Source organism: Oncorhynchus kisutch, linkage group LG12 (genome assembly GCF_002021735.2).
Source record: "Oncorhynchus kisutch isolate 150728-3 linkage group LG12, Okis_V2, whole genome shotgun sequence".
NCBI lineage: Eukaryota > Metazoa > Chordata > Actinopteri > Salmoniformes > Salmonidae > Oncorhynchus > Oncorhynchus kisutch.
The window spans coordinates 26,406,191-26,426,831 of record NC_034185.2 but is presented as its reverse complement, the minus strand read 5'-3'; the positions used below and the strand labels follow the sequence as shown (position 1 = coordinate 26,426,831).

The window sequence follows — 20,641 nt, the reverse complement described above, 5'->3', positions numbered from 1 at the left end:
TTAATAATAATATTTCATTCATTCAGTTCTAGGATGTGTTATTTTAGTGTTCCCTTTATTTTTTTGAGCAGTGTATATAAAAAAATTAAAATAAATCAATAATCATATAGGTCAATGGACTGCTCTTGTTTGTCAAGTCTCTTTGGTTTGTTGTCAAACGGGCCATTATTTAATTAAAAGTGGAAATAAATATTGAAATATTGAGTCGAATTTCTTATACTGTGTGTTTTATTCTGTTGAGAATAAGAATTTTGTCAAGAAGAATGAAACCTAATTCTATTAATTTCTGTTCCGTTCACTTTCTTCTAATGAAAGCTCTCTCTCTTGCGCTCTTGAAAAAACATACCGTAAACTGCTTCTTTCTGCCACCTACTGGCTGATGTGTGAAGTCCGCCGTAGTTGAATAGCAAAGATTGTGGGTTTCTCTCTGGAGGAGTGTTATGTCTCGTAGCTAAGTAGAATCTTTGCTAAAATTACCACGTACCTTGAATTCCACAGTATTGTGCTCTGTGATTGGTCAGCACAGCACTCGTCCAATCACAGACGTTTGTATACATCGGTCTTTTCTGTCTGGTGGTTCGCTGATGTGGTTTTTAAGAAGTTAGCTTGTAAACCTCACAGGCCAATTTAACCAGTTTTTCTCTTTGATTTTAGTTCTTATTCACACGGATTATGCCTTATTATCAAACATGGGAAGAGTTCGCTCGTGCAGCAGAAAAACTATATTTGACAGATCCAATGAAGGTAGCTAGCTATCTACGACATTTTTCTGTTGAGAGCAAGCTTGAAATCTTGATAGCTAACGTTAGCTAGCGAGCAAAATGTATTTAGAAATGGTTATTTTACAGCACAAATAGATGTGTAGCCAATAATAACTATCACTGTTAGAGGGATGGAGTCTAGGTGCAGGATAGCTAGCTAGTTTGTTAGCCGTTTTTAAAAGCAATGCAGCCAGCTGTTAACAGTAGTTAACGTTAAATATGCTGGCAAATGTGAATTGGAAGGAAAACGACTGCCTAACTAATGCTAGTCAACTTTTGAAATATGTGTGAGCATCATGAAGATAATCAACCATGGTGTAATGCATGTATGCAGCTATGGCTGTTGCCTATTTCAATAAATAGGCTAAGCGTTTTCAGTTATGTTTGTGCTTTCTTCTATCTCCTTTTGATACAGGTCCGGGTGGTTCTCAAATACAGACACTGTGATGGTAACCTTTGCATCAAAGTCACCGATGATGCAGTGGTAAGTTCAAGAGAAGACAGTCTGTTCCCTTTGCTCAGATTTTGCACATCTGTTTGTATTCTACATAGCCCAATAGTGGACTAAGGGAGCCAGATGTAACTCCTAGTCTAGGGATCTTATACATGCCCTGGAGCCAAAACGTCCAAATACTCCCACGTAAACCTGAATCGATTCTCAATTGTGGTACGGTTCTAAAAACATGAATCCCTCTACTTTCATATCACATCAACATAATTTCACAAATGCAAAATACACACTTTACTGTACACTGTCAACTGGTTTTAACACAGTTACAGTTGACAGTATTTTTCATTGACAACATGTTTGTGGCGTCAGTCTTCCTTTTAAACATGTTTAGAGCAAGCATCAAGGCTCTTAATAAAACTCCCCCAATCAGAAGATACTATTGTCATATCCTACATAGCTACACTAATCTGTTGCTTGCAAGACTTTGTCGACATGTAGTTTTGTTTTTTTTACAACCAATTTTGGCCTCATGTTGTGAACTATTCTTCTGTTTTCCTCTACCTAATCCACAATTCCTTCTCATATTCCATTGCAGTGTTTACAATACAAGACGGACCAGGCCCAGGACGTGAAGAAGATAGAGAAACTGCATGGCAAACTGATGAGGCTTATGGTGTCCAAGGAAAGTGGTGCCATGGAAATGGACTGAACACCCTTACACATAGTTGTATTAACTCTTCTTTGAGTCTAGACTGTGGTGTCAATAGCACAAAACGGAAGAGAACGGAGCTGGAATGACGACATTGGATCATGAGAGGGGAAATCAAAAATGAAAATGGAGAGCATAACCTTCGCTGCTCTAAAGAGGGATTTGCTGAACCTCTTTTAAAAGAGCTTTTATTTATTTTCAGTTTTAAGATGGACTAAAAACAGATGGAGAGACGCATGTCTATTTATGTATGTTTTTTTTCACATCTGGAAACGTTCATGAACATGTTTAAGTGAACATGAATGAAGCATGACCTTTTTGATATTCGCACATGCTATTTTAGTGGAAGAAACATGCCTCCAATGTAATTTAGTCAACTCTAGAAAATAATTGCATTACTCAATAAATGTTTATATACCCCCATAACAGCCAACATCTCTCAAAGATTTTGATTTAAAGCATTGTATGATTCCATTTCAATATCTCCCCATATTGCTTTTGTTCAAGCTACCATACTAAGCACACAGTGGCTGAATGTTTTCAAATGTTCCCTGATTTTTCTGACACCCTCCATTGATTTGAAAATAACTTCTCCTCAGACCAGGTCAGCACCATGCTTGGAAAAGCATCTGTTCATTCTCTTATGCGTTTGTTCATCATGTTTGCACATTTGCGTCTTAAAGTATTTTCACCTCATTTAATCCCTGATTTTCTTAACAAAAGAAACCTCTCAATAGGTGGTCCAGGTAAGTCAAAAATGGCACGGGGTGAGGGACGGGACTTTATTTGTGTTCTTTATTGCGCCTCTATTGTTCCTCAAGCAAGGGGAGAGGCCAATGGCATCGAGTTTCTATCAAACCAACTCCTTGCATGCACTACTCAAAGTTTGCAGTTGTGTCTAAATAAACACTATTTTGCCAAAAAAAGCACTTCAGTGCATATACTTTACTGTATTTATACTTGGGATATCACTTTTCAACAGGAAAAGTTCAAAAATCACTAGAGGACATTCTCCAGTAGACAAGAACTACATTTCCCATGAATCATTGGTCTCCATTTCGACACAACTGTGGCAGAGGGCAGAATTGTCATTGCATTTTGTGGAACAACGAACCAGCAGCAGGTGAGATGAACTCCTCTAGCAAGTAAAGCCATTCAAAAATAATAGCTCAAAGTATTGTTGGTCAATATTTCTTATCGATAATGTATTAAGCGATATTTCCTCATATCTATGGAATGTAGGATAATAAAATATTGTTGCAAGTTGATCCAATTGAAAGCTGTGAATTTTGGATTGTTGTGATGAGATGACGGTCAGGTCTATCAATAGAACTGGAAGGCTAGAATATTTTTCATAAAATAATAATTGTAAATTTTTGGGTGATTTGATAACAATTTTGGAAAAGCAGCATCCATCTATATTTCTAGTAGGTTAAAACTTTGTAGCCTATCCATTGTAGGTTTATATAACTGTTATCTGAAACATCTCAAATTAATTGTCAGGACTGATGTAAAATGCCTGTTTTTGCGGGTTGCCATCTGCTTGTTCCAGAAAAAAAGCTTGTTTTGTCCTCATGGAGGGAAATTCCAGTGCTCAGTACTTTCATTTTATAGTTTGTAATCACAAGATCCAAAGGGAAACATTTCTTTTCAGAATTGCTGTATGAATAAATATGGATAACTTGTTTTTCACCTGACAGAAAATTATGTCAGTTGTAAGTATATCAATAAAGAGATACTCACATAAAGAAATCGGATTGATATGTTTCTAAATTCTTGATGAAAGTTGTTGTGGTATCAGAGGCCGGCCAGAGAAATGCTTTGTCATGCATTTTGGCCACCATGAATTGTGACTATGGGGCCTTGTCCACTCCATTCTTTACCTAATCCTTTCAGAAAGGAGTTATGTGCAACAACAGTGCTACTTTGTTCTATTTTTCACATTTTCTGCAAACCATTTTCTGCAAAACAGTCAAGTAGACTTGTGTGTCTGTGTAAATCTGTAGTGCTTGTAAACATACATTTCAGGTATTGCTGATTCTTTTTCTACTGTAAATCACATGCAACACATGTATCCTACTAACAAAAACTATTAATTCACTCACTACTAAGCATTTACATACAGTACCAGTCAAAAGTTTGGACACACCTACTCATTCAAGGGTTTTTCTTTAGTTTTACTATTTTCTATATTGTAGAATAATAGTGAAGACATCAAAACTATGAAATAACACATATGGAATTAGGTAGTAACCAAAAAAAGTGTTTAATGAATCAAAATCTATTTTAGATTTTTCAAATAGCCACCTTTTGACTTGATGTCAGCTTTGCACACTCTTGGCATTCTCTTAACCAGCTTCACCTAAAATGCTTTTCCAACAGTCTTGAAGGAGTTCCCACATATGCTGAGCACTTGTTAGCTGCTTTTCCTTCACTCTTCGGTCCAACTCATCCCAAAACATCTCAATTGGGTTAAGGTCGGGTGATTGTGGAGCCCAGGTCATCTGATGCAGCACTCCATCACTCTCCTTGGTCAAATAGCCCTTTCACAGCCTGGAGGTGTCCTGTTGATAAACAAATCATAGTCCCACTAAGCGCAAACCAGATGGGATGGCACATCGCTGCAGAATGCTGTGGTAGCCATGCTTGTTAAGTGTGCCTTGAATTCTAAATAAATCACTGACAGTGTCACCAGCAATGCACCCCCACACCATCACAGGTCCTCCTCCATGCTTCATGGTTGGAACCACACATGCGGAGATAATCCGTTCACCAACTCTGCATCTTACAAATACACAATGGTTGGAACCAAAAATCTCAAATTTGTAGTCATCAGACCAAAGGACATATTTCCACTGGTCATTGCTCATGTTTCTTCTGCTTATTGGTGTCCTTTAGGTGTCCTTTAGTCCTTTAGCTGCAATTTCTAAGGCTGGAAACTAATGAACTTATCTCCTGCAGCAGAGGTAGCTCTGGGTCTTCCTTTCCTGTGGCGGACCTCATGAGAGCCAGTTTCATCATAGTGCTTGATGGTTTTTGCGACTGCACTTGAAGAAACGTTCAAAGTTATTAACATTTCTCGGATTGACTGACATTCATGCTTTAAATTAATAATGGACTGTCGTTTCTCTTTGCTTACTTGAACTGTTCTTGCCATAATATGGACTTGGTCTTTTACAACGTAGAGCTATCTTCTGTATACCACCCTTACCTTGTCACAACACAACTGATTGGCTCAAACATTAAGAAGGAATTTAAGAAGGAAATAAATTCCACAAATTAACTTTGATCAAGGCACACCTGTTGATTGAAATGCATTCCAGGTGACTACCTCATGAAGCTGGTTGAGAGAATGCCAAGAGTGTGCAAAGCTGTCAAGGGTAGCTACTTTGAAGAATCTGTTAGTTTGTTTAACACTTTTTTGACTACATGATTCCATATGTATTATTTCATAGTTTTGATGTCTTCACTATTATTCTACAATGTAGAAAATAGTAAAAAAATAAAGAAAAGCCCTGGAATGAGTAGGTGTGTCAACTTTTGACTGGTACTGTATAAGGATCATGAATGCCATTATAAAGGGCATCGATTGTAACATGTCTGCTATCCCTGATTTGTTTCTCCTGTTCACCCAGAAAGCACCATGTTTACAGAGGTTATGTTAGCCCTGGTGGTGGGAGGAGTGATCTACTTTCTGGTGCAGAAGAGTAAGAGGCCTCAGCTGAAGAGTGAGGATGGCTGGTGGGGGGAGGGGACTCCCCCGGACAGGGAAGAAGATGTCAGCATTCGCCCGTACACAGTCCGGACGGATAAGGAGGAGTTGGAGGTGAGATTGCGCAGAGGGATTATGGGCCTAGAGGAGAGCCGAACTTGCTCTTAGAGATTTAAGGCTTATGCAACAGTGTTTAGTTGTTGATTAGTTGAAACTCATATTGCTCCCCCCAGGACCTGTACAGGAGAATAGACCAGACCCGATCCTTCCCTTCTCTAGAGGATAGCCAGTTCACCTACGGCTTCAACTCCCAGTATCTGCAGAACGTGGTCTCCTACTGGAGACATGATTTTGACTGGAGGAGGCAGGTGGATCAACTGAACAAATACCCACATTACAAAACCAACATCGAAGGTGAGATGGTGTGTAGAGATTGATCAATGATGTGCCAATCAGTTGTCATTTGCCAATAAATACTACATAACTTTAAGTCAACGTCAAACTTTGCATAAAAAATATATTATAATTTTAGTCCAGGAAAGGACTTGGTTCATGGTTCATTCAAGCATTCTCTGACCCATGTATCAGGCATTGACGTGCACTACGTCCATGTGCGGCCCAAGAACCTCCCTGAGGGCGTGACTGCTGTGCCTCTGCTCATGGTGCATGGCTGGCCAGGCTCTTTCTACGAGTTCTACAGGATGATACCCCTCCTGACTCAACCCTCCAACCCAGACGACATCATGTTTGAGGTGGTCTGTCCCTCCATCCCTGGGTACTGTTTCTCTGAGGCTCCACATAAGAAAGGTAATCGGTTAGAAGCCTGGCTGGGGTCAAGGGTCACAAATACCTAGCCCTTTGAATCTAAAAAAGAGTGTCTGCAAGATGAACTTTATATCAGGTGACTTAGTATTAGTTTCCCCTAATGAATGATTATTTTTATGTTTCAGGTTTTGACTCGGTTTGTGCGGCTCGTGTGTTCCACAAGCTGATGAAGAGACTAGGTTTCCAACAGTTCTATGCTCATGGAGGAGACTGGGGATGGATCGTCACCACCAACATGGCCCAGCTGGAGCCCAAGTAAGACAGACAAACACACAGAGATATGGCCAGATCTTAGCCTAGGCCATGGGAGACATAGCCAATATTATGTTTGATCCCTCATTTAGGGTATTTATAATGCGTGGGCGTGTTTTATGAGTTACAGTGCCTTCGGAAAGTATTCTCACCATTTCATTTTTTCCCCATGTCATTGTGTTACAGCCTGAATTTAAAATGGATTAAATTGAGATTGTGTCTACACACAATACCCCATAATGTCAAAGTGGAATTTTGTTTGTAGAAAAATAAAAAGCTGAAATGTCATGTCGATAAGTATTCAACGTCTTTGTTATGACAAATCATTTCAGGAGTAAAAATGTGCTGAACAAATAACATAATAAGTTTAAGTAAGAACTCATTCAGTGTTCAATAATAGTGGTTAACGTGATTTTTAATGACTAACCCATCTCTGTACCACAACCATATAATTATCTGTAAGTTCCCTCAATTAAGTAGTAAATTTCAAGCACAAATTCAAGCACAAAATCAGGGAGGTTTTTCAATGACTCGCAAAGAAGGGAACCTATTGGTAGATGGGTGAAAATAGACACGGCATATCTCTTTGAGCACGGTGAAGTTATTAATTAGGGTGTGGATCACTACAAAGATATAGGCTTCCTTCCAAGCTCAATTGCCGGGGAGGAAGAAAACTGCTCAGGGATTTCAACAAGGCCAACGGTGATTTTAAAACAGTTACAGAGTTTAATGGTTGTGATATGAGAACTGAGGATGGATCAGTAGAATTGTAGTTACTCCACAATACTAACCTAAATGACAGAGTGAAAAGAATGAAGCCGGTACAGAATACAATATTCCTAAACATGCATCCTGTTTGCAACAAGGAACTTAAGTAATACTGCAAAAAATGTGGCAAAGAAATACATTTTTGTCCTGAATACAAGGTGTTACGTTTGGGGCAAATCCAACACAACACAGTGGTTGCAGCATCATGTTATGGGTGGGTATGCTTGTCATCGGCAGGGACTAGGGAGTTGTTTAGGATAAAAAATAAATGGAATATGGCTATGCACCAGCAAAATCCTAGAGGAAAACCTGGCTCAGTCTGCTTTCCAACAGACACTGGGAGACGATTTACCTTTCAGCAGGACAATAACTACATTAGAGTTCCTTACCATGACGACATTGAATGTTCCTGAGTGGCCTAATTACATCTGCTTGAAAATCTATGGCAAGACTTGAAAATGTCTTTCTAGTAATTATCAAGAAACAACATGACAGAGGTTTATAATTAATTTTAAGAATAATGGGCAAATATTGTACAATCCAGGCGTGCAAAGCTTTTAGAGACTTACCCAAAAAGACTCTGCTGCCAATGGTGTTTCTAAAATGTTTTGTCTCAGGGGTGTGAATACTTATCTAATCAAGATATATGGCCATTTTATTTTTCATAATTTTTTAATAAATGTTAGAATTTTTCTACCACTTTGACCACACTTTTTAGATAGTTGACCAAAAATGACAATTAAATCCATTTTTATCCCACTTTGTAACATAACAAAATGTGGAAAAAGTCAAGGGGTGTGAATACTTTCTGAAGGCACTGTATAAGCTACTGTTATTAATTCAGATGTTGTCATCTGTGAATGATATGAAGTCAGAAAGCCTCGCAGTTTGACTCAGATTCTGTGTTGTACTACATCTCGGCTCTCTGGTTTTGTCACCCCAGAATAATCAAAGGCTTGCATCTCAACTTTGCTCCCCCCTCCAAGCCGGGCCTGCCCATGGTTCTGTCTATAATGCTGGGCCACCGTTTCCCCAAGATATTTGGCTTCAATGAGCACGACATCCAGCGCATCTATCCCGTTGTGCAGAACCTAGTGGTGGAATCTGTCAAGGAGTCAGGATACATGCACATCCAGGCCACCAAGCCTGACACTGTGGGTAAGAGCAGTGGTGGAAAAAGTACCCCATTTTCATACTTGAGCAAAAGTCAAGATACCTTAATAGAAAATGACTGAAGTAAAAATGAAAGTCACCCAGTAAAATCCTACTTGAGTAAATGTCAAAAAGTATTTAGTTTCAAATATACTTAAGTATCCAACGTAAATGTAATTGCTAAAATGTACTTCAGTATCAAAAATAAAAGTATAAATCATTTCAAATTCCTTATATTAAGCAAACCAAATGGCACGATTTCTTTGTTTTTTAAATGTACTGATAGCCAGGGGCACACTGCAACAAAGCATTTGTGTTTAGTGAGTCCTTCAGATCAGATGCAGTAGGGATGACCAGGAATTTTCTCTTTAAGTGTGTGAATTGGACCATTTTCCTGTCCTGCTAAGCATTCAAAATGTAACGGGTTCTTTTGGGTGTCAGGGAAAATGTATGGAGTAAAAAGTACATTATTTTCTTTGGGCATGTAGAGGAGTAAAAGTAAAAGTTGTCAAAAATATAAATAGTAAAGTACAGGTACCCCAAAAACGACTTAAGTAGTACTTTCTAGTATTTTTACTTAAGTACTTTACACCACTGTTTTGAAGGGGAAGCGTTCTGGGCTACATACAGCTTTAATTGCTGCTTCTAAATAGACCAGGACCAGGAATAAGTAACTTTGTTGTAACATTTATCTGGTTCTATATGTGTCTGCTCTCTTCCTGCAGGTCGAGGGTTGAATGATTCTCCAGTAGGTCTTGCTGCTTATATCTTGGAGAAGTTTTCCACCTGGACTGACCATGACTTCAGGAACCTGGATGACGGAGGACTTACGAGGTAGAACATCTTAGACCTGAACCACAGCCTTTGGTGTAAAATAGCATAGTTAATTAGTATTCAAAGGCTTCTTTGTCAAATTACCATGGCCATGTTTTTGGCTTCTGTTTTTTAGCCCCTCTCTTGCCTTGCAGGAAGTTCAGTCTGGATGACCTGCTGACCAACGTGATGATCTACTGGACGTCTGGCTGCATCATCTCCTCCATGCGCTTCTACAAGGAGAACTTTAGCAAGGGTCTTGACCAGCCACACTCAAAGTGAGAGGACTGTTGCTATGGAATGTAATATCTACTGTATGTATGTGATGTAAAAGTCTAGCTAGCATGAGGCACTCCACATTCAGAACATAAAAAACTTTGTCCTGATAAGTCATGATGTTAAAGTAGAAAGGACTCAAACCAATTTTATGTTTCAGTAAACTAATATACTTCTTCGCTTCCTCTTTACCCAGGATGCCAGTGCACGTGCCCACCGGTTTTGCCTGCTTCCCCAACGAGCTGATGCACACCCCCAAGCTGTGGGTGCAGCAGAAGTACCGCGAGCTGAAGACCTTCACGCCCATGGCCCGAGGAGGACACTTCGCCGCCATGGAGGAGCCAGAACTCATGGCCCAGGACATCCAGAACTTCACCAAGATGCAGGAGAAGAGGAAGAAGTGATCCTCTAGTTCGCACATCAGCCTTCCTTGTTTACCAAACAGCACCAGTTGCTAGATCAGCTAGCACTGGTGTTATGATAGCACTGAAATGTGCCAGATAAACCCATAGAGAGAGAGACCTCTGCCATAGCTGGCTGTTTTACAGCCATGAGCATATAATACTAGCCAGGTCCCAGATAAGTTTGTGCTGTTTTGGCATGACAACCACAAACAGTGCAGTCTGGTCTGTGACCAGGCTAATATAATACAGTAAAGCCCAGGGTTGTGGTCAATTCCATTTCAATTCCAGTCAATTCAGAAAGTAAATCAAGTTCCATATTTTACTCATTGAAAATCATTGAAGAGAATTGGAATTCGAGATTGAATTTCAGTATACTTCCTGAATTGAAATAGAATTGACCCCAACCATGGTAAAGCCTCTCAATGCCTACTGCAAATGAGGTGGTGTAGAAAACGTACTCTCTAGTTAGGGAATTATGAATGGATCAATGGATGAGTGAATAGAAGATCATTTTGGTTAGGTTGTTCTTGAATTTTGAAGAGGAGAGCACAGGCAGTTCTTCGTTCAGATTACTGGCATAGTCTATGCCCGAGTGGTTATCAAATGATGCATAAAATATCAGGTGATATGTATTTTACTTTGAACACCGGTTCTGTTCTTATTTACAATGTTATAGTATTACATGAATAGCACTTTGTATTTCAGACACTAATATCCTGATCTATACATATTAATAAACATTTCAATTAAATTAGTGTACTGTTTTTCTGCTAATGTCTTGGGCACACCTACAATATATGGGACATTCCAGGTTTTATGACAAAAATAATAATATGATGGTACCAGGTGCAGTACCATCCTCCTAGTTGTCCATCATGGTGGGGCCAGAGGTACCTCCAGCTGCTGCCAGGTCCCGGTGTTTCCCAAGCTCTGAATCCTGCCCTGGGACGCCCCACCACCTCTCTGAGGCTGCTTCCCTTGGCAGAGCACACCCGGGGGAGGCGGGGGGGGGGGGCGGGGGAGATGAGGGCTGCTTGAAGATCCCCGCATTACCTCACCAGTTAAGTCAAGGGGAGGGAAAGAGACACTGAGAAAGAGGGATGGTTGGAGAGGGAGGATGTAGGACCACGATGCACAGCGGAGAAGCCATGATTGGAGATTGTTAGAGGGTCTGGGTAGCTGCGGTTAAGAGCAGTCGAGCTCTGGGTCTCTGTGGGTCTTTGTTAGGGTGGCTGGATATCTGTTTGGGGCTGGTTGGTCTTCGTTAGAGTGGCTGGGGGTCCTGAAGAATTCATGGCTGAAAAGCAGCTGGAGGATCCTAAGTCCATTCCAGCAGAGCAGACCAAGATGTATTCACAGAACCAGTTCAGTCTGAGAACACCGCAGCCTGGACACAGACAGTCCACACGTAGGGATCCTAAGAAGTGGGTAAGTAAAACCTCGACATAATCTGGAGGGAATAAAGATGAGCAGTGGGCACTTCAGGGATATAGTAATTGAAAAAGTAATTGAAAAGTAGACAGGTCATCTCAGCTATACTTGCTTCTATTTATGTTAATTAGCTCTACAATTATTATTTCTGAATAACTAAAACTCCGTCATTGTCAATATTTACACAATATTTAGACCCTTCATGTTAAATATTTGCTAAATCAACTTCACACGTCAGATCTTGTGGTATGGATAATAACAGATGTTATTGTGCACTCTGATGTTGTTTACCAACTTAAATCTGTCATTTGAAATTCATTGTTCTAACATTATTTTCTCATTTCCTATCTCCATATAAGTGACAGCTTATTTACCATGTTATCGTATACGTGTCACTTCCCCTCCTGCGTGGTCCAGGTGAGGTCTGGGTGTGTTAATGGGGTGCAGCCTAGCAGGGCCATGAAGTCCCATCACTCCCCAGAGAATGCGGCCAGGGAGAGGAGCCGTGTGCGTAACCTCCGTCAGGCCTTCCACAGCCTGCAGGCAGCCCTGCCCTCCGTCCCCCGTGACACCAAGCTCTCCAAGCTGGACGTCCTGGTCCTGGCCACCGACTACATCGCCCACCTTACTGAGACTCTGGATCAGGGAGGGCCTCTGTCTGAACTCCCACTACCCCCCAGGGCAGGGGGCTACCTCCACCCAGTCAAGGTTGGTGACATCAAACTAGCTGGGTGCTTATCGTTTTCATTTCTTGGTCATCATAGCTTATAACCCTGATCTGTTCCTCATTATCTCTTTGTGTTTCATGTCATAAATTCATGTCCAGAAGTTCAATTAATATCAGACATAAATTGTCGCGTAATATTAGAAATATAGTAGGGATCAATACTTTGATTATTTCTATGACTATAATCTATCATTTGTTAGGATTTATTATAAGCATACAGACTAACTACAGTTGAATATGTCTCCTGTCCTGACAGAAGTGGCCGATGCGCTCCTTGCTGTACTGTGGGAGTGTGGGAGGACTGCTGTCAGCCAATCAGACACCAATGTCAGGAGAGAAGGCGACGCATCCACTGACCCCTAGCCCAGAGGTCAACATGGACAGATCCATTTAGTACTAGGAGCGATGAAATAACAATATATCCAACTTAACTTATATCCAACTGCTTATGAAACTGCAGTGAATTGCAATGTACAAGTTATGTACTTGCTGAACACGGAACCTCCTACAATGTCCAGGGGATTAGATACAATGATTAAGATATAAAATACAAAACCAAAGGATCGCTTTGCTTAGCACATTGTACCACTTATTTATTACACGGCTTAAAACATAAATCACTAAAAGTGTGTAAAATTATTTGTTATGATCAAAGAGTGCAATGTTGTTTTGAGGGTCTCAAAGCACTGTTGACCATTTCAGTGACTTATTGTGTTTTTAGCTTTAGGATGAATTAAAGTTGATCTTTATCCTTGTCTCCTGGATTTGTTTTATTTTTAGTGTTGTAGTTGTGTTTGGGGTGGGAGTGAAAGGATGGACAGATTAACAGAAGGGGAGGATTGTTGTGAGAACACTTGGCAACCATGTGTTCAGCTGTGGAGCCCTGAGTACTAGTCCATATCTGTGTAATAATGCCTGCTTGCGAGTAAACATTTATTCACACAGCAAACTTTGCTAAGTTGATGTAAATGACACGCTATGGCTTTGTATGTGTTATCTGACATACTTGCACTGTTGAGTGATCTTAAAGACTTTATATTACAGTATTTTGGTGTGTGCGTATCATTTCTTGTCTCCTAGCAAAAGTTATCTTCCAGAAAATATACATTACCATGACATAATGAAGTCATGTGACTTTGGTAGACACATTTTATATTCTGATATTGACCAAGAAAGACACTTTAACAGACTGTATTGCTAAGCTGCTTAAAGTATTTGTGCTCAGGCAGACAGAGACAGAATTTGTTGGCTGTAACATGGATGAGACCACAGAACCCCTTGAGCAACATAGGCTCAGGTCCACGAGAAACGGTACAGCGTTCAAGGCTAGCTCTATAAATCTGTCAGGGGGGGGGGGGTCTGATAAACCCCCCTCTCATATTAATGGCTAATTTGGACATGCCAGAGATGTGCTACTGAGGCAGGGTTTACAGAGGGAAAGGAGAGGGCAGAAATGTTGGCGAAACAATGTGAGACAGACAGTGGTGCACAACGTTCCAGCATTCCCACTGAGTTTACTTTCTAGTCTAGATCACAGAGGATAAAGCATATCAGCCAATAGAGGCTCTGTTGCACTGGTCAATATAATGCATGCGCATATATTTAAACAATCACATTCTCATTTTAATGACAAGCCCATACTGTATGCCAGGACATGGATTATCCAATGGCATTATTTCTGTACCAAGTGACATCAAAGTGAGAGTCATCAACTAAACAAACTTGATTTAAAGGCCCTTTTGGCTTGAACTGCAAATAGATCTTTAGGTGTGTCTGAATGTGGATGTTTGTGCCAATAAACCCATATAACCCTGATCTCCCTTCATGTTATGAGATAATCAACATAGTTTCTGTATCTCCAGCTCATTATATCCAGTACACACTGATTGCTGAGTGAATTTATTAAGCTTTCTGTCCAGCCTCCCCTCGTTGGCCTGGCCTAGCTGGAATCACCAGAGAAATAGAGGAGAGAGGGAGGACAAGGAGGAAGGGAAGAAAAGTAGGGAGGAAGGCACAACTCAACTTTGTCAATAAGAAAAATAGTATTTAATGTACGAGACCGGTTGATGGCTCGGTCCAGAGATGGCCAAGACAGGTTCCTAATGAGTAAAACACAAAGTCTGTCGAGGTTAGTCTGAAAGACAACCATACTTGGCAAAAGTTGGCGTTCCTTCTGTGAGTCTACCACTTTAATTAGTATATAACCAGAAGGAAGAGCTGTAGTTGGGCTGAATGAGGGGCTTGGTGTGGCGGCAGCAGAGGTTGTTGTGGCAACAGAAGGTTTGCGGTCGATGGCACAAAGCTGGGATGGAAAGCGTTCCAACATCATGCAGAGAAAGACGCCACAGGAGTGGCATGTGACCCGATGACACAGTCACAATGACCCACCAGAGAGAAGAGCTAGGAGTAGTAGGGAGAATGAAGGCTAAAGGATACTGCAGTGATAACAGTCCTCCCTTGGGATAGGAAAGGAACGACACAGTGGAAGGCTCTCACTCCCTCACCCTCAAAATGAAGGCTGATCGAGCCCTCAAAAGTTTGTTTTATCAAATTGACCTACAAGAGGTTTCCTCAATAATGGGTTTAGTAGACGTATCCACTGTCCATATGCATACTTACTGGAGGACAGGAACAAGACAAAACATCTGACAAAGCACATGTCCAATCCAACGTTTTATTTTTTAAAAACAGAGCAACAACAATTATGTTACCAAAATTCATTCACTTACAAACATTTAACCTTGAGAAATCATGTCCACCAGGGTGGTCAGACACAGATACAGCCACTACTGAAGACTTCGCTCACAGACCTAGGGAGTGTTCAGTAATGTCCAAAACAGAAAATGTTTGTAAACTGAAAAAGGTATCACTTGAGCTTTTCCAAAAGGGAAGCTCGATTCAGTTATTTTTCAAAACCTTGGCTCCCATTGACATAATGAACAGGACACAGATCTCATTCTGCTTGGTAAATGAGAGTTCAACTCCACCCTATCACAGCTGCCCCTTTGTAGTGTGCTCCTAGTACGAGCTAATCAACTTCCATGACATCCAACAATATGACAAAATAATCATGATAGAGATCATATGAAGGCACAGCCAAAGCAGTGTAGTTGACCAAACGCCACTGCTTATGGTTTTTGGGAATGCATACTAGGAAGAATTCATACAAATTGGAGAACAAATATTAATAATAAATATTGAGTCAGAATATTTATTATCTTTTGAAATGACCAAGTGCCATGCTTCTCTCTCACGGCCAAGTGCATTTTAAATGTACTCTAAACTAAACACATCTCATAGTAAATTGGTATGGATAGAAGCTATTCAGGATTGATCATTTTTAGGACGCAATGGTTTACAGATCTTCTACTTTACGGTTCAGGCTGTAAATTGTCTTAGTCCAATCTATGATTTAGCTGGTGCAAGCAAACTCAATACAACCGTTTTGCCCTTCATATTCACGTGTCACTTTATACAACTCATCTTTTCTAGATAGTTGGCCCTGTCAACTTCAAAACAAGATCACAGAATAGGTCTCCATTGTGCTCTGAGTAGATGTCAGCATTACTAAAACACAGTCCTAAACTCACATTGGGTAAATTGACATCTTGAATAACAGTATCTCAGCACTGCAGACTGTAAATTCATCCAAAACATGTGGTCTTCACTTAATTTAAAGTTTAGCGTTACCAGAAATGACTTGGAAGAGTTTATCTGCATGATGAAGAAGGAATCAATTCAGTCATATCTTATCACAGACTATCAAATCAACTTTATCAACAAAATAACTTTGGTCGGTCACAGGATGTCAATTAAAAAAGGACAAAAAAAAACCTCTAAGAACGATAGAAATGTTTGTCAATGTTACAACAAGAAGGGATAGCCCTAACTTCATTACCTACAAACATACAGAAAACCCTAGTTTGAAGTTTCTTTGTTGTGCAAACACAGAAATAGTATAACAATAACTACTTCACCACTTCTGCCCTCCATTCACAAAACATTTTAATGGTACTTGCACATAGAAAGGGGGAAACCTCATCAGTTATACAATGTATTCGACTGAAATGTGTCTTCCGCATTTAACCCAACCCCTCTAAATCAGAGTCATCGGCACCCAAGGAACAGTGGGTAGTTAGCCTTGCTTAGGGGCAGAGCGATTTTTTTTAAACCTTGTCAGCTCGGAGAGTCGATCCAGCTACCTTTCGGGGTACTGGCCCAACGCTCCAACCCGCCAGGCTACCTGCCGCCACTCAAAAGTTCCACAACATCATTACTATTTGTTGCAAATGGAACTAAGTCAATGGAAATATAGATATATGTATTCTCTCTTTTTGTAATAAACTATCAAAACAAAGCGATGACATCATTTTCTATATGCTTTGAACGAGAAGAGGTATTTTTTCAGTGGGGATGAATGAACAACATTCCTTGCTCGTATCGGACTGTAGCCATAGGATCCAATGCAAAATTTGCCTGTATGTCATTGATAACAATGGTGTCAGAAGCCTAATAGCATGGCATTCAGTCAGTAGTGTCACAACATTAGCCCCACAATAAATAAATACAAATATATCTATCTATCTGCCCATCCATAGCCAGAGTTTCTTTATTCCCCATGAAAGGTAGACGGGGTAAAAAGGCAGGTAGAAAATGGCTCTACAGAATTTTTATGTAAAAACTCTTTGGAAACAAATAAAGCAGATTGTTATGGGCTAAATGAGTCACTATGTAGTCAATCAAAAGTTATCCCAACCCAAACCACAGTAAGACAGATGGACAGGCATGTCACTCGAGTACACAACTACAGAAACAACCACAGAGAGACAAACACACACAAGTAGAGTCCCTGGAATCATATGGAATCACAAGCTCACCACATACCAGATAATCTCAACAGAGTACTACCACATTACCCTGACTTGAATTCTGTAGTGTGGTTAGGTATTCCAGTAGATGGGAGGAGTACAAAATGAAGATTTTGAACAGAGAATGACATGATAATTCTTCAGATTGCAAATAGGACCTTGAAACATGAATATGAAACATTTGACAAATAATCAAAATTCAACATCTGCTTTCATATTCATCGAATGACCAAAAAAAAAAAAGTCTTCATAATAACAATGTTAAATCAACCGCCGATACTGTTCTGGAAAAACATTTACATCATTAGATAAAGTGGCCACTTACAAAAACACGCCATAAAACATTGTACTTCTTTCATTTTAAAATTATTGGAATTTTTCCCCTGGTACATTGAACATCAAGAAACAGTGAAGTGCCAAAAGGAAACCAAGTCCTTCAAAGATACAACCAAAGAACATCACATATATTAGTCTACCCTAAGATTTCTGAGTACTGAACTCTGTTGAGCCATCAAAATGGCTGCAGTTTTCCAGTTTGAACCAGAGCTGTTCCCTTCGCTGTAAATATGCTCTGTTAGAGCAGTGGGGTGGACGAGACACAGGTCATACATGTAAAGCTAACAAACATCGAAGACACATATGGAGAATCATTATACATGTACTATGCAGTATAAGTATACTGTATCACAATCCTAATTACACACTGATCAGTAATCAAAATTAAACTACATTCACACACTGCCTACTAATGAGGCACCTGAAGTAACTATGGGATCTACAGTGTGAATGGACTGCGAGGATAAGGTATTCTACATGCATTAATGTCACTAGCTAACCAGCAGGTTATCTGGTTCTCGATGAAGTAGTAGTGCAAACTCAATGACCTGAAAATGTGATCCCGGTTAATGGCAAATGAGGTGATGTCTTGAGCTCCACCTACAATATATAAAACTGTATGGCATGTTAAGAGTGTTTAAGGTTATCTACCTCTTTATTAAGTTACTATAGCAAGCCAAATAAGGCCATGTAAAGCAAACAGACATAAGGAGCTTTGGGAACCGTCTACAGGGACATAAAGGATTGTTATTATTATTATCATCTTTTAAAGGCCAAGTTCTCTGGAACGCTCTTTCCGATAGCTAAAGGTTTGAAGATTCTGGGCATGTGTGAGATTCTGTACTTTACACAGTCTATGCTCTACTCGTTCAGCTGCCCAGAGAACAGGCTACACTGGCGAACGCTGCTGGTTTAATAAAGTGGAATCAATGTCTGTAAGATCACAATCAACCTTACGCACACATTGTGGTCAACCTCCCTTCACAGTTCTCACAGTCAATCATTAATGGTAATTGTTGGAAGTTTTATTGGTAAAACGTAAATGCAGCATCTGCATGCTAACCATTTGATCTGTTTAATAGGGCTATGCATTTACATCTCTACAGTGTTGTTTTGAACGATGTAGTGAGCTAATTATTTAGTAGATGGTGCTAACAAGCTGTAGCGTGCTTGCGTTGGGTTTCAATCAAGCACACATTTTGCCTGGTGGCGCATGTTGTTGAGTGTCGGCCACTTGAGAGAAAAATGCGACCCGTCGCACAATCGTCCTGAAATGAGGTTGTTTGTCTTACAACAGCATAATGTTCCACTATGCCATTATATGTGGCTCTGTTATGTAGAATACTATCATTATGTGGTCTTGCAGACATGGATTCAGCTTTGATCTAACTTTATTAAACAAGCACCATTTCACAAGAGTAGCCTGTTCTCTGGGCACCGTGGGCAGCCGAAGGAGTAATACAGACTGTGCGTAAAGTAGAGAATCCCGCACATGCGCAGCTTCAAACCTTTAGCTGTTGGGAAGAGCATTCAAGAGAACTCGGACCACAGCCACACGGTTTTAAAAATTCTTATAGTTCATCTGACGTACCGGCTTAATCTTTTCTATAAAAATAATATGCAATGACAGTTAAATCTAAAGTACCTCTTCTCCACCTGCTAATTTGACATTTTAGTCATATAGCGGACTCTTATCCCAAGCGACTTACAAGAGCAATTAGGGTTAAGTGCCTAACTTAAGGACACATAGAACGATTTTTTACCTAGTCGGCTCGGTGATAAAAACCAGGGACCTTTCGGTTACTGGCCTAATGCTCTTAAATCACTAGGCTACCTGCTCTCTACCCAAAACAAAAGACTTGGGTCCATTTTCAGTCATTTGAACAACTTAGTGCATGTGTATGTCCACAATCTTTCAATCATACATTTAACAAAATAACAGAATGACAATCACAGCCCTTTTGTTCAGTCCAGGTTCTTAGATCTACTAACTGGACAACAATGAGACTTCACCTCAGCACGGCGCATGATTGCCACTTGTGTGTGTTGCGCTAGCATTTCTTCATCCAGGAATCCACCTCAATTCAGACATTTTGGCTCTTCTCAAAACTCCAGGCTCATAAGTAGTGATTTCCAGTTACTTCAGTTTAGGGAAACTGTGACCAGTGCCATCCTTAATGACGTATCAATGATTTCAAGATACACACGATTTGTGGCTGGGGGGGGTCCAGTTGTAAGTGCACTATTCTTCATTATAGCAGAGGACTCTGGCACTCTTAAAAACCACCATATATTTGTGGTTTCCAGGGAGGAAGGGTCAGGGGTGAATCTCCCTGTTTCTCCACATTGACCCTGTGGTTCTTGATGGAAGTCATGTCCAGGCACACTGGATCTCCACTGCCTCTCTGGCCCCACGTGGGTCCTCTCCCCAAGGGTTGAGAGAGCTGAGAAGGGGGGGGGGGGGGGGGGGGGGGTTGTGGAAGTGGTGGGGCATGTGTGTAGGGGGGGTCTGTTACAAGGCCGTCTCCTGCACTGTGTGAGCCAGTCGGCAGGAAGGCTGAGGGCTGGCCCTCTCCTCGTCCTTCTTATCCTTCTCTATTTTCTCCTCCTCTTTGTGTTGGGCAACGCCGTTGCTCTCCTGAGCCATCTGGTACGGCTGCGTGTTGATAGCTTTGGGCTGCACAACATTCCCACACACATACAAAAAACATGTTAATTAAGTAATCAAAGTAAACATTGTTACAATTATATTAGAAACAGAGTGTGGCTAACAAAAACTTTAAGAAGAATTCACTGGATAGATCTGAGGGCTACCTTGTGTGACAGTGGAGTGACACAGCAGAGCTTCTCCCTGTAGCGTTCAGGCAGGAAGAAGAGCAGGTTCCCCAGGACAGGGTACACAGTCCCTGGGGTCAGGTCTTTCTCCTTCATAGGACCGGTCAACAGGCTGACTATCAGTCCCACTATCACCACAGTGGTAGAGTTATGAGCACTGTACCACAAATAGGACAGATTGTACAGGGCCTGCACACCTGTAGGCCTGGAGAGAGGAAAACACAGATACTTGGTAAGATTCATATCATCATTCTTATGCAGTCATCCTTAAAACATGTACAATATTTGGTGGGATAGAATGGGATACAACTCAAGCGCTTC

The 20,641-nt window shown here is 40.6% G+C and overlaps 4 protein-coding genes across 5 annotated transcripts in view; 3 read left to right on the top strand and 1 right to left on the bottom strand.

Moving 5' to 3' along the window:
- Positions 1-532: 532 nt before the first annotated feature.
- On the top strand, positions 533-2,363 carry LOC109900789 (signal recognition particle 9 kDa protein). The gene is made up of 3 exons (XM_020496607.2): positions 533-744; positions 1,177-1,245; positions 1,808-2,363. The coding sequence occupies exons 1-3, from the start codon at positions 673-675 to the stop codon at positions 1,919-1,921; spliced, it is 255 nt and encodes an 84-aa protein (XP_020352196.1). The 5' UTR covers positions 533-672; the 3' UTR covers positions 1,922-2,363.
- Positions 2,364-2,843: 480 nt separating this feature from the next.
- Positions 2,844-10,874, top strand: LOC109900267 (epoxide hydrolase 1-like). Its single transcript, XM_020495959.2, has 9 exons — positions 2,844-3,044; positions 5,557-5,747; positions 5,867-6,047; positions 6,222-6,440; positions 6,584-6,713; positions 8,422-8,636; positions 9,356-9,464; positions 9,599-9,721; positions 9,916-10,874. Exons 1-9 carry the CDS (start codon positions 2,960-2,962, stop codon positions 10,121-10,123), a joined length of 1,461 nt encoding a protein of 486 aa, XP_020351548.2. The 5' UTR covers positions 2,844-2,959; the 3' UTR covers positions 10,124-10,874.
- A 324-nt stretch (positions 10,875-11,198) lies between these two features.
- LOC109900266 (transcription factor 24) lies at positions 11,199-13,327 on the top strand. Its single transcript, XM_020495958.2, has 3 exons — positions 11,199-11,551; positions 11,972-12,262; positions 12,538-13,327. Exons 1-3 carry the CDS (start codon positions 11,417-11,419, stop codon positions 12,673-12,675), a joined length of 564 nt encoding a protein of 187 aa, XP_020351547.1. The 5' UTR covers positions 11,199-11,416; the 3' UTR covers positions 12,676-13,327.
- A 1,614-nt stretch (positions 13,328-14,941) lies between these two features.
- LOC109900787 (sodium-dependent multivitamin transporter-like) overlaps positions 14,942-20,641 on the bottom strand; it is a 44,852-nt gene continuing 39,152 nt past the window's right edge. For both annotated transcript variants that reach the window (XM_020496604.2, XM_020496606.2), the window contains exons 15-16: positions 20,300-20,525; positions 14,942-20,162 (exon numbers count right to left, since the gene is read on the bottom strand). In XM_020496604.2, the coding sequence (XP_020352193.2) occupies positions 19,998-20,162; positions 20,300-20,525 (391 nt within the window). In that variant the 3' untranslated portion in view covers positions 14,942-19,997. The remainder of the gene's footprint in view (positions 20,163-20,299; positions 20,526-20,641) is intronic.

What these genes read in the sequence shown, in the direction of transcription:
- LOC109900789 (XM_020496607.2), top strand. Translation starts at nt 673, where the DNA reads ATGCCTTATTATCAAACATGGGAAGAGTTCGCTCGTGCAGCAGAAAAA. An exon ending in ATTTGACAGATCCAATGAAG is followed by an intron (nt 745 to 1,176) that starts GTAGCTAGCTAT and finishes CTTTTGATACAG; the next exon opens with GTCCGGGTGGTTCTCAAATA. An exon ending in AAGTCACCGATGATGCAGTG is followed by an intron (nt 1,246 to 1,807) that starts GTAAGTTCAAGA and finishes ATTCCATTGCAG; the next exon opens with TGTTTACAATACAAGACGGA.
- LOC109900267 (XM_020495959.2), top strand. Translation starts at nt 2,960, where the DNA reads ATGAATCATTGGTCTCCATTTCGACACAACTGTGGCAGAGGGCAGAAT. An exon ending in CACCAAGCCTGACACTGTGG is followed by an intron (nt 8,637 to 9,355) that starts GTAAGAGCAGTG and finishes CTCTTCCTGCAG; the next exon opens with GTCGAGGGTTGAATGATTCT. An exon ending in CTTGACCAGCCACACTCAAA is followed by an intron (nt 9,722 to 9,915) that starts GTGAGAGGACTG and finishes CTCTTTACCCAG; the next exon opens with GATGCCAGTGCACGTGCCCA.
- LOC109900266 (XM_020495958.2), top strand. Translation starts at nt 11,417, where the DNA reads ATGGCTGAAAAGCAGCTGGAGGATCCTAAGTCCATTCCAGCAGAGCAG. An exon ending in GTAGGGATCCTAAGAAGTGG is followed by an intron (nt 11,552 to 11,971) that starts GTAAGTAAAACC and finishes TGCGTGGTCCAG; the next exon opens with GTGAGGTCTGGGTGTGTTAA. An exon ending in GCTACCTCCACCCAGTCAAG is followed by an intron (nt 12,263 to 12,537) that starts GTTGGTGACATC and finishes CTGTCCTGACAG; the next exon opens with AAGTGGCCGATGCGCTCCTT.